The 15,007-nt window shown below is 46.6% G+C and overlaps 2 protein-coding genes and 1 pseudogene across 2 annotated transcripts; 2 read left to right on the top strand and 1 right to left on the bottom strand.

The window, feature by feature from the left end:
* The first annotated feature begins 3,714 nt into the window (after positions 1-3,714).
* On the top strand, positions 3,715-8,557 carry LOC121588487 (annotated as a pseudogene).
* A 406-nt stretch (positions 8,558-8,963) lies between these two features.
* Positions 8,964-14,098, bottom strand: LOC121590198 (cation-independent mannose-6-phosphate receptor-like). Its single transcript, XM_041909659.1, has 5 exons — positions 12,676-14,098; positions 10,928-11,080; positions 10,334-10,878; positions 9,149-10,281; positions 8,964-9,072 (listed from the first exon to the last, which is right to left on the bottom strand). The coding sequence occupies exons 1-5, from the start codon at positions 12,775-12,777 to the stop codon at positions 8,999-9,001; spliced, it is 2,007 nt and encodes a 668-aa protein (XP_041765593.1). The 5' UTR covers positions 12,778-14,098; the 3' UTR covers positions 8,964-8,998.
* Positions 14,099-14,160: 62 nt separating this feature from the next.
* Positions 14,161-14,981, top strand: LOC121588477 (ragulator complex protein LAMTOR3 homolog). Its single transcript, XM_041906480.1, has 2 exons — positions 14,161-14,436; positions 14,528-14,981. Exons 1-2 carry the CDS (start codon positions 14,393-14,395, stop codon positions 14,856-14,858), a joined length of 375 nt encoding a protein of 124 aa, XP_041762414.1. The 5' UTR covers positions 14,161-14,392; the 3' UTR covers positions 14,859-14,981.
* Positions 14,982-15,007: the final 26 nt, after the last annotated feature.

Raw genomic sequence — 15,007 nt, 5'->3', positions numbered from 1 at the left:
CAAAATATTTAAGCAAATGAATTTAAAACGAATTGGACACCATTATCTTCCTATAAAGAAAATAATACAGTCGCACAAACTAAATTTTGACGCTTTTCTACACGGTTATCACACACAAATCCACAATTTCGTGTATCTCGAGCACCATTAGAGCAGACCACGATAAAAAAAATTAAACAAAATGTCACTTAGGAATGTCGCGGGAAATTGTTTGGGTCGTTTAGAAGCAATGTAAAGGAAACATCTTGTTTCCAATCAGCAGCTACCAACGGCTACTTGATCCGATAAAAATGATTTTTTTTACATTTCTAGTCAGACTTGAATGCTAGGCGAATCCCCAACGAACATAAACTCTAGTCAAGCATTTCGAGATGATTATTTACAATGGTATCAGAAAATGCTCTAAAACATAAAAATAACCAAGCTCGATCGATGAATCGATGAATATTTCAATTACAAATGAAGTAAGAGAAATTTTGGCTAGTGCCCTGAGAAATTATTTATTTAGTTTTTTTTTACTTTAAAGTTAAATGCACTTTCGTGTGTAGTATTATTCTGTATGACTCTTGAAGCGCCATTTTTTTTTATAACGGAGACTATTGATTTGACGCCCCACAAGGCCGGCGCCCTTGGCGACCACCAGCCTCACCAATACCACACTACGGGCATTACAATGAGCTATAAACAAACGGATTCTAAATGACCAGTGCTGTATTTTTCTTCCATTTCTTTCTAATTCAAAAGTAATCGAGGAATCACGACGCGCCTTTATCATCCTCTCGCTCAACAACTTCGAGTCTGTGTGGGGTCAGATGGAATTTAACACTGCGTATTACATTCGTTGGAGGACAAGCGCAACCGCCATCTCATCATCTACCAGGATCGATCAGCTCGATCCGAAGCTCCGGGCGAATCTCAAAACCAAACGTACGTCCGCTAGGACGATCCGTGGTTCTGGGACACGCTGTACTACGCCATGCGTCGTCCAAAATACGAACAGGCAACCGAACACATTCCCATGACGTCTTTAATGAAGCACCACGTGTTGCGTGATAGCAACAGTCTCGATGATGTCACCCATGGACAAACTGACATCACAGTCCCCTCAAGAATGCACCATGCATATCTCCAAAGATGATACAACTAGTCCGAATCCTCCAGACTAGGCCCTGCAACAATTTTTGCCTGTTGCACTCAGTAAGATAGTCAGTAAGAGTCTAACTATCCATCCGAACCACCGAAGAGCAGGTCCAACTATACTACTGTATGACATAAAATTAATCATTTTTGAGCCTGTGTTATGCAGTTCGAGAACAAATATAGTTGTTTCGCTAGATGTTATTGAAGAATAATATGTTGTTATGGTCAAACGTTTTCTCCATTTACAAGTATGTAAATGAGTTGCGGTTGCAATTATAATTATTTCTTTCATGTAGTACATGTTTATAATCATGTATTTTCACAACAACATTCGCACCTGTTTCGTTCACTAACAAGTTAACAGTGGCAATAAAGCTCTGTTCCTGTATAATCGAGTTACTTAATACAGACAGTAAAATAAACAATTTTTATTTATTCAGAGGGACGGCTTTGCCGGATTGCTTAAAATAAACAATTTTTAACACATACAAATAAATAACATCATAAGAACAGTATTTAATTGAAATTTTAATAACTAACTACAAAAAGGAATTGTAATGTACAGAAGAATGCAAAGACTTATCGTTCGACGATTAGATTCCGTACAACCGATATATCGTCTTATCTAACTATTTCCTCCAGTACTTTGCAATTGGTAAAGGTCGTTTATTACTTTTGTCGGTTGTTTTTCAATTCATACCCAATTATAACGGAAGAAAACTGAATTAGGAAAAAAACATGCAAATTAAAGATTTGTTTTTCCTAACTCATAAGCGCTATGTGGTTGCCGTAATAATCAACTATAAAACCTCAATCTACAATATCTGTTACAAAGTTTCATCGGCCCTTCTTGCTCACAAATCATCTAATCTGGGAAACCCCTACTGATAATAAACAAAGACAATCATAACATTTCTCAGCAAGCAATTCGGTATTTCCATTGCATCTTAAGTAGCAAAACCATATAACTACAGCTCTTTGGTTGATTGAAGGAGTGTATTCATTTTGATCACGGCTTTTTCAGAGTTTTGAACTAAAAACTCCATTATTTAAAAGATGGGAAAGAAAGTGTGTAAATGAACATCTAGTATAAAAAATATCTGCAGTCGACTATCAGTTTATGTTAAATTACAGTTATATGTTTTATTCCGAGAAATAATGCTAAATTTACCTGTAATGCTGCAATTTGTAGTGCTGCTTACATGTTTTAGTACATTAAAATTAAAGAAGGGAAATATACGCATACTTCAAGAAATTTATATTGTAGCATGTTTTGTCTTCCTGAACACAGAAAATTTAAGAAAAAACAGTTTTCTCTGCTTTGGTTGCAATATGGCTAATCTTCTTCTTATTCTATGGCACACAACCGTTATCGGTCAAGACCGTTGTCGGTATAAGTTGACAATTGTTTCACGAATCACGGCTATTTTGATTTGAATGATTTGCGGTTTGATTTGAATAATGAAGATTAATTACTGATGTAATATCGAATTTCTGACGATATACTCATCAAACTTCATTATTTGATTGACGAAAATATTAACTGTGGCTTTAGCTTTATATAATAAACGCAGTGCAGATATAAACATCAAACGTCTATTTTTCACTCATTTTTCATATTTTCCATTTCTTTTTATGAATATTAACATGAAATCAGTTTAGGTGACGGCTTAGGTTTAAGTTTTGGCTGATGAGATTTTATGATTACACGTATGTGTTTTTGTACCTATAATCGCACCATAAAATAATGAGAAAAAATTATAAAATGATGCCAAAACACAATGGATTTGGGTAAATCAACTATGATTAATGATGGTTGTTGTAGAAAAAAACTTAAAACAAAAAACAATGAAATTATTCTCTTTGCTTAGGAGGCCCAAAGCAATCCTGACGAATGTTGACACATATTTAAAAAAAGGTTATGGCATGTGTGCTGCCTGTTCATTGAAAATCTAGTATAAAATATGAAAATCTGTTATATTTCAAAATCTGTTATAGGCATTATTGGTGGCATAATAGGTTAAGAAATAGGCAAAAACCACACATGAGCCACAATGTTACAGGTCAAAAATTAAGGCTCAAATCTATAATAACATTGGTTTTTCCAAATTGACCGGTAAAGTACGACCGTATAGGTAGCGGATCAGTAAAACTACCCGTTTGGGAAGCGACAGACATTGGAATGTGATACGTACCTACTGTTTTGGTTTGTAATACTGGCACGTGATTTTTTCCCTCCCGCGACAAACGTGATTAGCGATACAAATCTGAGCCGTGATTGCTTGTCTTTGTTTTAGCAAATGTAACTTTATTCTCATACTTCCAGGAAAATGTGGCAGCGCTAGTTGAATGCCACCGTTTGTTTGACACGTATTTAAGCTATCTCGTATAGCATCCAATAAACTGCACCCGACCCGACTACTATACAGTGTGTTCAGTAAATCAATACCCCTTTTGTTCGCTAGAAACATACACACATATAAACATAAACCCAATACAAAGCAGGAGTTACAGGCGCCCTACCAAGCGCGAGAGAGGGCGCAACACGATGCGATATGCTCACGGATTCGCTGTGCCCTCCCTCGTCAGTACGCTCTCAGTAGCTCGCGGCAACGGACGCAGTTTCGCGGGCTAGTTGACGCAGGGCTGACGCACCACCGAAGTTTATACCCTTAGGTTTTGTTTGTGTGCGTGAAGCAACAGTCGCGATCGTTCGATAGAAAGGGTAGACGGGTTTTGTTGTTTACACGCATTTCGCGGCCACAGACACAATAGACACTACCTGCGGATCGATCGCCTAGCGCGCACGCACACGCACACCCATACACATGCATCGCGTGCACGTGTCAAGGTGTTTGTGTGCAGCAAAACAGTCATCTGGGAAAGCCCCGAAAGCACGTAATTGGCACGGTGGCTAACCGCGTTGGGGAAAGGCACACGCAGAACAAAAACAAGTCGAGGCCTATTCGCGCGTTGAGCAGAGGCAGACCGGACCACGGGAACCCATTACGTCGTGCGAAGTAGTACGGCTACACCACCACGCAGCCTCCGGACAGGTAAGTCGTGTAAATGCCGCAGTGTTGTGCATTAAACTAAATTTGTAAGGTAAAATCAGCGCTTGCCAAAGTTCATCCCGGCAGCGTATGCCACATTAATTCAATCTATATAGTTTTACGCATCTCGTCGCTCTTCTAACGTACGACGCCATCAGTGAAACCGGTTACCATTCGACGTACCCCACAGACGATAAGCGACGTCCGCGATCGTCCCAATGTGGTTAAGCGTGTGTGTTCGTGTGTTTATGTGTTGCTGTGCGTCAAGTGAATGCAGCCTCTCTTCTTCTCGCTCGCCGACTCTACGCCATATCTCGGATCTTTGATCACTCGACTCACCAACAGCCAACACACACTGAACCACGGATCCTAACGTACTGACTTTTTCCCGCTGTACTATTGCAGAGCGATAGAGTCATTATCGCCATCTTCGATTTCTTGATCGACAAGATCGCGTTACGGAATGAACAATTTTGCACTGCTGCCGAAAGAATAACAGCCATGTTTTAAAAGTCAGCAGTTTCCGTTTCCATTTGCAGCTTTCAAACCACACGTCATTCAACCTAGTACGTTCCTCAAAAAGCATCCATGGATTGCCGATGCTACTGATAGGCTGCATTAATTTTAGAACCCATTCTCATCTATGCAATCGTTTACAAATGTCCATTTATGCATATGATTTGTGTGTGCTTGTTGGGACCGACCATGACTACTGACATTGTCTCATTACATCGACTACAGTATAGAATCACTACCACTACTACAGAATGACGACAATGCCAGAATGGTTGGCAAATATTTCATATACAAAGGAAACATACCCGTCAACCTAGTTTGCATCTAATCGTAAACCCGATCAGCAACATTATCGCTAACACCTAATACCTGTTATTCCTGTGTTATTCTTTTCAGGATCAGGGAGAAACAATATACACTCAACATCAACTCTACCATCCACCCCGCCATCCTCCTCGATGGGTTCCGTCTGGGTGTGCTGTCTGAGCCTGGTGGTCTTACTGACGGCACAAGCCAGCGGCAATGACTGCACCGTTGAAAAGCACTCTGACTTGGTATCGAAAGCGAAATGTCCAGGATTCAACGTTCAACTTACACTGCACACAAACCCTCGCCAGCTGGAGGTAACCTGTTCCGACAAACCCGATTTTCAACTGCTTGAAAACCTCCAAAACCTACCCAACCTCAAGTTTGAAGAGCTGGCTTATCAAAACTGCCCACTCCCGGTAGGCAATCAGTCGCTCGTAGAACTGCTCTCGGCCTTTCTCGATCGCACCCAACTTTCCTCGATCCGCAGGCTATTCTTCGTCGACAATGCGAAGCTTTCGGACCAGGTCACGCTCGATCCGCAACTATTTGCCGATCTGCCCAAACTGCAGGTGCTGTCGATGAAAAATTCCTCCCGCATGCCGCTCGACAATCCGCAACTGTTCAAGTACTTGCAGAGCCTAACGTGGATCGATCTGCGAGAAGGCGACGGTGGCAGTCGCAACTCAAAAGTGTTGCTTCACCCACTGACTCAGTTGACCACGCTCGAGCTGACGGAAAATGAGCTCACCACACTACCAACTGAGCTGATCACCGATTTGCCCAACCTCGGATCACTAACGTTGTACCATAATAAGTTGGAGCGTATCGAACAGTTTGCTGACCTCCCGAATCTCACTTCACTTGATCTAACGTATAACGAGCTGGTTACCCTGCAAGAGGACGTGTTCGATAAGCTGCCGAACCTTACACAACTGTTCCTTAATTCGAACAAGCTCACAAGCCTACCTTCCGGGTTGCTCAAGCGTAACACCAAGCTTATAGTGTTTCGGGCAGACAACCAGCATGGCTCCGGGCTTGTACTGGGAGATGAACTGTTCGCAGGACTAACGATGCTTGAGGACGTCTCTGTATCAAACTGTAAATTGACAACGCTGCCGGAAGGACTCTTTACCGCGGCTAGCAAGTTAACCAAACTCGACCTCAGCGACAACAAGCTTCAAAGCCTTCCGGAAAATTTATTGCGTGATTCGTCCATCTTGAAGGAGCTCTATTTACAGAACAACGAGTTAATGCACAAGTTGCCAGACACCCTGCTGCAGAGTAACAATAATCTACGCATTCTCAACCTTGGTCATAACAAACTAACAACATTGAGCAAGTAAGATCAAGTCACATGTTGTTGTATTCGAATTTGTTTACAATATTTGTCCTTTTATCTTTTTGCAGATATCTACTGGATTCTAAACGCTCTTTGGAAGAGCTGCATCTTGAATATAACCAGCTCTATATGATCGATAGGGATGCGTTCATATCTCAGGCACAGTCACTAAAAATGCTCAATCTTAGCCACAACCAAGTGGCACTGCATGAAAATGGTACAGATGTATTTTACCTCGACGGTAAAACATATTATATATCCCAGACACCGTTCCACATCCTGGCACAATTGACCGACCTGGACCTTTCGTACAACGCCATTATCAAAATATTTGGAGACTTTAAAGGCTTCATGGAAAACCTTCAATCTCTAGACCTGTCCCATAACTTAATCATGAACATTAGCGATACGGATTTTTCATTTCTGTCGCCTAAAATTGAAAAGGTCAATTTGGAATCAAACCGAATTACCATGTTCATTTTCAATGACAGTAAAAAATCTACCTTCAGTAATAGATCTATAAATACTCCAAGACAAATCCTTCTTGCAGATAATTCACTCAACTGTGACTGTATTTCCTCGTCGCTAGTAACTTATCTTCAAGATCAATTGAATGCCGGTAAATTCTTCCCGCTAAAGGGACTTCATTGCGCTCAGCCATCCGAGCTGCTTGGACGTAAACCGCAAGACCTGTCCCTCGAGGATCTGCTATGTAAAATTGATGTATCCTCTGGTTTCTGTCCGACCGAGTGCAAATGCTACAAACGAGCCCTAGATCAGGGTGCTATTGTAAACTGCACCGCTGCTAATCTAACCCGAGTGCCCGTCATCAAAAGCCCCTCGATCATCGGCCGAAATATGATCGAGCTGTATCTGGAACAGAATACGATAAAGGAGCTATCCAACGAGGGTGAAGGGTGGAATACCATTCGCCGACTTAACATAGCAAACAACAGCTTCACCACTCTGCCTGGAGATAGTTTGCCCGTACAGCTCGAGCTTCTCGATGTCCTGGCAATCAATTGACCGAGGTCGACGCAGCCTTCATACTCAAGCTGAATCATACCGCTCTCCGAAACATCAGCCTGTCGGCGAATCCTTGGGATTGCCACTGTGAAAATCCACTGCTTGCGTTTGCCGTCGATAATGCAGCACGCATTACTGGCTACTCTACCCTCCAGTGCTCCGACGGTCAACCGATCAACTCGGCTACACTGAACGATCTATGTGCTTGGGCGACAACGCTTAAATTTTATATCAGCGCGGCAGTTTCACTGGTACTTGCAGCCTGCTTACTCGCCATCTGGTTGTACATGAAATATAGCCTGGAGATCAAAGTGTGGCTCTTCAAGCATAACTTGCTGCAGTGGTTGGTCACGGAGGAGCAAATCGATATGGATAAGCGATACGATGCATTCATTTCGTACTCGCACAAGGATGAGGAGTTCGTCACAGACCAGCTGTTACCGAGGCTTGAGAGTGAAGAGCTCAACTTCAAAATCTGCTGGCACGTACGTGACTTTATGCCGGCGAGATGATTGCCACCCAGGTTAGTGACAAACTGCGTTTTCTATTCATCTATAATTATAATATTAATTAATTCAATTCTTCTTCCAGATAACGAAAGCGGTCGAGGATTCACGACGCACCATTATCATCCTCTCGCTCAACTACCTCGAGTCTGTGTGGGGTCAGATGGAGTTTAACACTGCGTACTTACAGTCGTTGGAGGACAAGCGCAACCGAGTCATTCCCATCATCTACCAGGATATTGGCGATATCGATCAGCTCGATCCGGAGCTCCGGGCGTACCTCAAAACCAACACTTACGTCCGCTGGGACGATCCGTGGTTCTGGGACAAGCTGCACTACGCCATGCCCCACAAGCGCCGGCCGAAGGGTGTGCAGGCAACCGACAACATGCGCATGGCGTCCGTGGACAAACTAATCTACTGAAAGCACCGGCCACCATGACACCGGCGTCGTCCGAAACCACACCGCCTATCGAACATGCCGTGGCCGAAAAGGGCATTGCGAACGGCGGTCCACTAGGTTGCTATGGTGACCCTTCTAAACCTTCTACGATGCCGCCATTCATCATCAGCAATGGCATGTCCAACTAGTGCTTACTTTACCCTATTTTGAAGGGTGTTGCGTCCAATCAACAAAAGAACATTACTTTTGTGCAGCTAATTTACGGGCATCTTTACCTCTTACAACTTGACTAGCATACAGCAAAATGATATTGGACGGAGACAAAATCTCATTATGAAATGTGGAGGACTAATGATTTTTTTTTTGTAAATAGGTGCTATAACTCACAACCCTGTTGGCATCTAAAACTAGTGAAAACCTTTTTTTACTTAATCTTTATACTTTTTTAGTCATAAAAGAAATCCCAAGAGACGGAATTGTCTCGATAAGTAAGGAATCCGGAAATGTATATCCTAAAAGATGAGATTTGTTGTAAAGTTGAAGAATTTGTTTTCCAGAGAAACATTGGCATTATTGGTTCGTTTCGAGTATGGAAAACGTTGTTTTGTAATAATGTGTACAATAAAAGTTACAAATATACAATTTTGCCCCATTAAAAAATAATAATGAGAAATCCACGTACAGACAAAACAATTTTCATCACCGATCAGGTACTTACCGCTGCACGATCTAATGAGCTGTCTGGAGCACATACGACGGTTACGTTGAAGGTTTTTACGCCTAAAAAAAGACCCCAAATCATTAGAACAAACGAACAAACACACGTAAGACCTTTAGTGAGTGAGTTAAAACCTACCGTTAGTGTGGCTACAGTTGACCGCGTCTGGCACCGTATAGTGCAGGTTAAGAGCTCCGGCCCTATAGTCCACGCTAGGCGTGGGCCGTTTGTCGCACGGCGAGAGATCCTCCAGCACGCCATCCAAACGTATCCAGCTGCCGGTTGCGGCATTGTGGACGCTGCAGTTGCTCTGCTCGAACGGTACCGCCCGCTCTGGTGGACAAATGACGGCCGTTGCCCAATCGAACCGATAGTGGCAGCCGTGCTCGATCTCGAGCAGTACCGGCGTACCACGGCCAGCCGTCGGCTGACAGCGAAACTCCACCGTGGTCGAAAGGTTCGTGACCGGATCCTGCGGGCACGGATCGCCCCGCAGGTACTTCATCAGCACGGTGTCGCCCGCCACCACGAGCGACACGTCCGGAAAGCCGAGCGTCGTTTCGTTGCGTGCCGTGACGCCGTCGAATGTTGCCTCGCATGCGGCCGCCCCGCCCCGGCAGCTCAACCCATACTGCGGCACGAGCGGGCGGCAGACGTTGAGGAAGTAGCGGCGACCGTGCGCCTCTCCGCCCCGTGCCTCGTAGTTCCGCGTCGAGTCGATGAGCGGCGTAAGGTCGACGTACTGATCGATGGTCGATTCGTTGTACGCGCCGCAGGCCATCAGGGCCGGTTCGCACACCAGCACCGTCTCGAAGTGCACCACCAGCTGGCAGTCGCCGTTCTCCACGACGGTCGGCGGCACGACCGCACCGGTGCGGCCACCCTCCACCGGGTCCGTTTCGCAGATAAACTCGAGCCGCGTCTCCCAGCGCCGGCCGCTGGTCGCGTCGCACACGGCGCCCGAACGATACAGCAGGTAGGGGGCACCGGTCGTTTCGTACTGCAGCTCGGACGCGATCGCTCCCAGTCCGACGGACTGCTTGGCGCTCACCTCGCATGCGCCCGCATCGAGCGGACAGCGGCTAGCCGCCGGTATGTGGCACACGCCCAGCTCGTACGTCCGATTGTCCCGCGAGATCAACGTGTAGGTGCGGTTCGCCAGCAAGCTTAAATCGTACTGCGTGCCGGTGATCGGATTCGTCACCGAGCAGGGCCGCGTGTCCCGGCAGCGAGAGCGGCGTACGCCAGAGGAACTCGTGCGTACAGTTCCCCTTCAGTCCACGATACACCGGCACCGTCTCGAGCCCGTCCTCCCGGCCGCACTCAAACACAATCAGCGAGTTCGGGCAACCGGTTGCGGACTTGGAGCGCATCTCCATCACCAGCCGACCGGTGGACGCGTCCACTTTCGGGTCCGCCACCGCCTGGCCGTAGTCCCGGTACTCGGTTCCATTCACCCGGCACACGCCCGTCCCCGGCGGGCACATGGTCAGGTGACCGTAGCGCACCGGTTTGCACACGGACAGCACAAACCGGGACCCATCAGGGAGCGGTATCTCGTGGTTCGCACCGGCCAGTGGTAGCAGATTGAACGCGTGCCGATCGGTACCGTCCCGCACCGTGCACCGGTTGTTCGCGAGCCCGGTCGGCAGCGGCTGGCAGGCGAGCGGCGTATCCCAGAAGATGAAGTACCGGCACTGGTCGGGCGTGTGCGGGATGACACGCAAATCCTCCGGCGTACGCTCGTAGCTGCACAGCAGTATGATGTCCAGCGTGTAGTGGCTGCCGTTGCCGCACGGCTCGCCGGTGAAGGAAAACTGGAACCGGCCGTCGTTCAGCTGCAGGTGCGGCTCGTACCCGAGCGTTATCTTGCGACCGGCGCGCATCAGGTAGGCGCGCGGCTCGGTACGGTTTCACCGGCTGGCGCTCGTCGTCGCACACGTTAAAGAAGAACCGCTCGCCACTCTCCTCGGACGTCACGTGATGGTTCAGGTCCGAGCTGAGCGCATTAAAATCAAACGTTACATTGTAGAGCGGATCCCGGACGATGCAATCGGTTCCATTCACCAGCTGCCAACGGATAGAGGGAGAAGAGAAATTGCATTTTGAAAAGCGGCATTAAAGGCATTATTAAAGGAAGTTATGTTTGGGAGTTAAAAATTATAAAACGTTCTTCTTCTTCTTCTTCTTCTTCTTCTTGGCGGCGTAACGTCACGCGAGCCTCTGTACAGGCTTTCGAAACATAATTAGTTCCACGCAGCCGGATTCCTTGCTACGGGTGGACAGTCCATATGATTCTTGAACCAACCACGGGCATATTGTTAAGTCGTGCGAGCTGACGACTGTAGCAATGGGACCACCCGAAAAAAACTCTCAAAATATAAGCTTTAGATATTGGATAGAATCTGCACTAGTGGTCGGCGCTCAGAATCGCCGACCTAACCGATTCCGATTCCGTGTTCGGGATCAATTCTGGAGCCGATTCCGATGCTGGAATAGGTTCCAATTCCGGAGTTGAATCCAAAGCCGATTTTGGAGTTGATTCAGGAGTCGATTCAGCAGTCAACTCCGGAGCCAAATCCAGAGTCAGTTCCGGAATCGATTCCGCGATCGGAATCAGCTCCGGAATCAGAATCGGCTTCGGAATCGGAATTGAACTGGGAAACGCTATTTGCCCCGGTAACGGAATAAGGATTGACTACAGAAATGAGATTAGCTCCGGAATGAGAATCAGTTCCTGAATTTTAATAAGAAGTATCAGAGGCGAAATTAGTCCGATAATTTCCATGGATCGTTTACAAGTAAATTTTGATTATTTTTGGCTATCAATACTTAGCATCATTGGACCCAAACACCTATTCGTATGGAGATGCCGAAACCGATTCCGTTTCAAACCCGATTCTGATTTCGGAGCTGATTTTGATTCCGGAACCGATTCCAATTTCGGAACCAATTCCGAAGCTGATTCCGATTCCGGGCCGATTCCAATTTCAGAACCGATTCCGGAAATTGATTCCGGATCTACAATCCGGAATTGATTCCAGAAAACTTCGGAGCTAGCTGGAATCGATTCCGACAAAAACTTTATTTTTCCCATCACTACTCTGCACCCGCTGCCAATGAATAGTTCATCGATCTTGAGCGATGTTATTAAGCAAACATCGGCTTATTATGAGTGTTCGCTAAGATGCTAGAAATTGTAACGTGCTGCCTGAACATTCACACTCATCACGCGCCTAAGAACACACCACTAACAGGTGTTCGCGCGTTATTTGCGCGGCGCCTTTTGCGCGCTATCTGTGTCGTTGGTGTCAATTGGCCTCTCGCGAGGGGTGACACCGTGTCGGCGTTAATGCTTATCTGGCAAATACGATAGCCCTGTGCGATCTGTGAATGCAATCCCGCTGACTAAGCGCTACGGGGAACGAAATGACCGGCGTTGAACGTGAATCCATCAAGCCGATCCGGAAGCTTCAGTCCTAAAACGTAGAAAGCAGTTTCATAAAACAGTCCACGGCCGGGTGGTGGTTGCTTGGTACGAGGCTACGGCCAACAAGGTGTTACCATATCCAATGAGTCTTTTGCAGCCGCTTCCTGGCAAAGGCTTGTTGATGGTTGTTTTGAGACGTTGGACAACAGTTCCTGGGAGTGATGGGTTCACCTACCAGTTTTGATTGTGCTGTCGTTGCCATCAGCAGCTGCAGCAGCAGCACGGCCGTGCTGCCGATCGATTGCATGGCCGCTGTACGACGGCGGGACGATGCCATGCCGTTTGATTTCCACGTCGAATTTCCCACTTTCGCTTCCGCGCAAAAACGGAACACACACTTGTACGGATTCGCTGCTATTTGCTGCACAATTCGATGCTGTTCACACACACGCACGCAGATACCCGAATTGTTGATAGAGCGTTGGGTTTTTTGTGCACAATCCTTTTTTAGGTCAAAACTCAGAATAGATGCATTTCTTTATGCGCACCACCTTCCTGTGACACCTGCTTACACACTGGCTCTCGTTGTCATGGGGCAGAGAAATGCGTTCTGGTCGCCGATAAAGGTATTTTCTTATCACAAAGCGAACACGCACACCTTTCTTTGTGGAGCAAATGAGGGTATTTTAGCACCTGTTCTCACATACACACACTTGAGTCGTGCTGGCAGCTTGTGTTGTTGATTTTTTTTTTCTAGTTAATGCTAAAGAGCGAATTGTTTTTGTTTTGCCTAATGCCGTCCACCCCCTCAGATCCGGTGGCGCAGTTCTGCGGATGTGCTGCAAACCAAACACAAACAAACCCGAATTTTCCCGACGATCCGTCACGAGCAATCGAGTTCACCCTCTGGCTCTCCTCCTTTTTCTGTATTACACTGGTCTTTTTTGCGGACAAATTTCCCAAGTACACAAAATATATAAAAAAAAACAACCTCGTCACTCTACGGAAAGTGGTCTCTGCTGTTTTGCGTGTTGCAATCCGCAGCACGCAACGGTCAAATCGAGAGTCGAACAAGGGCGCTTTTTGTTTTGCGCCGGTGGAAAATCATAAACACGCGCACACTCGCACACACACACTCACACACAAACACACACTCGTTGCGTCGCGTCGAGTCAGCTGGATCAGATGCGGGAGAAGTAAACAAGTGTGTTTGGCACTGTACGCGCCCACTGTACGTCTGATTGTGTGCATTCACATGATCCGTCTGCTGAAACACGACGGTCCGCTGCCGAAGACCCAAGATGACTCAGCGCCGTCGTGACCGCAGGAAAAAGAAACAACAAAAAACGCCACTAAAAATGAATACATCACGTCACCCAACGCCCTTAGCCCATCTATGTGTGTGGGTGGATGGATGGAGGGGGGGGGGCAAGATTTTCCGCTTTAATTTGCCGTTCTGTTATCAATTTCTGGGCGATGTTTACAGTTTTCGCTTGCTTCGACCCGCTTGCCTTCAGTTAGCGGCTATAGGAATGAAAGAGACGGAGAGACGCCGAGCTGTCAAAATCAGCCGTCGGGCATGCGCTCGGTTGTGGCGTTTGTTTACAGTGCGCCGTACACACGGGGCCATATTTTCGAAAAAAAAAGAAAAACTCACAAATTGGCACCGTTTAACAAAGAACAATTCTTTCTTTTTAAAATCACAAGTGGCCCAAAGGCAGTGAGCGACAAACGGCAGGGCTGCACATATGCAATATGGTTGCCGTGGAGAAATGACGCTGCGAGCTGTCATAAGTGTGTGTATTTTCTTATCAAAACGTAATCTGTTTGGCGGTTAGAAGAGGAAGGCAAAACTTTACGGAAAAGGGCAAAAAACACACACCAACACACTCGCAAACACACCTCTCCGTATTCGAAACGGCTCCGAAGTTCCGAAAGACCAAGCCTCCAGCATGACGGACGATGTGAAGCGGTTTTTCCACAACATCCGGAAACGGTAAGGACCTGCCAGCTTGTGCTCCCCTCCCGATAGTGATTCTTGAACATTTTTGCTTCCCTTGCCCTCCTATCACCCTTCCTGCCGCCAGTGTTGCCGGGCTAAACTGCATCATCATCACCGACCGGGATGGCGTGCCGCTGATGAAGGTGGGCGACGACAAATCGCTCGGCATGATCATGAAGCCATCGTTCCACACCACCTTTACGATGGCGACGGAGCAGTCGAACAAGCTCGGGCTGGGCCGAAACCGGAACATCATCTCCGTCTACACCGGCTACCAGGTGGTGCAGATGAACAAGCTGCCCCTGCTCGTCACGTTCATCGGAACGGAAAGCTGCAACATCGGCCACATACTGGCCCTCGACCAGCAGATCGAGCTGGTGCTGGACGAGGTGAAGGTGGCCGTCACGGAAACGTGAAGGCCTTCCCCCGGTCGTGCGCGTTCGTCACGCTTCGAGCTTGTGCAACTCCCAAATGTGCCGTCAGAGGATAAAAGTTTATTCACAAATCGATTAAAACAAAATAGTTCTCTTTTCACTTAACTAATGTGACCACTTGTGTGTTTGTG

The sequence above is a fragment of the Anopheles merus genome, chromosome X, assembly GCF_017562075.2.
Source record: "Anopheles merus strain MAF chromosome X, AmerM5.1, whole genome shotgun sequence".
Classification (NCBI taxonomy): Eukaryota; Metazoa; Arthropoda; class Insecta; order Diptera; family Culicidae; genus Anopheles; species Anopheles merus.
Note: the sequence above shows the minus strand (reverse complement) of the source record. Positions and strands in the feature narration are given on the sequence as shown.

Coding starts and splice junctions, on each gene's coding strand:
- LOC121590198 (XM_041909659.1), bottom strand. CDS start 12,777: ATGGCATCGTCCCGCCGTCGTACAGCGGCCATGCAATCGATCGGCAGC. Junction 10,282..10,333: donor AACTCGCTGATTGTGTTTGA/GTGCGGCCGGGA, acceptor CGTGGACTGAAG/GGGAACTGTACGCACGAGTT. Junction 9,073..9,148: donor CAACTGTAGCCACACTAACG/GTAGGTTTTAAC, acceptor GTCTTTTTTTAG/GCGTAAAAACCTTCAACGTA.
- LOC121588477 (XM_041906480.1), top strand. CDS start 14,393: ATGACGGACGATGTGAAGCGGTTTTTCCACAACATCCGGAAACG. Junction 14,437..14,527: donor TTCCACAACATCCGGAAACG/GTAAGGACCTGC, acceptor TCCTGCCGCCAG/TGTTGCCGGGCTAAACTGCA.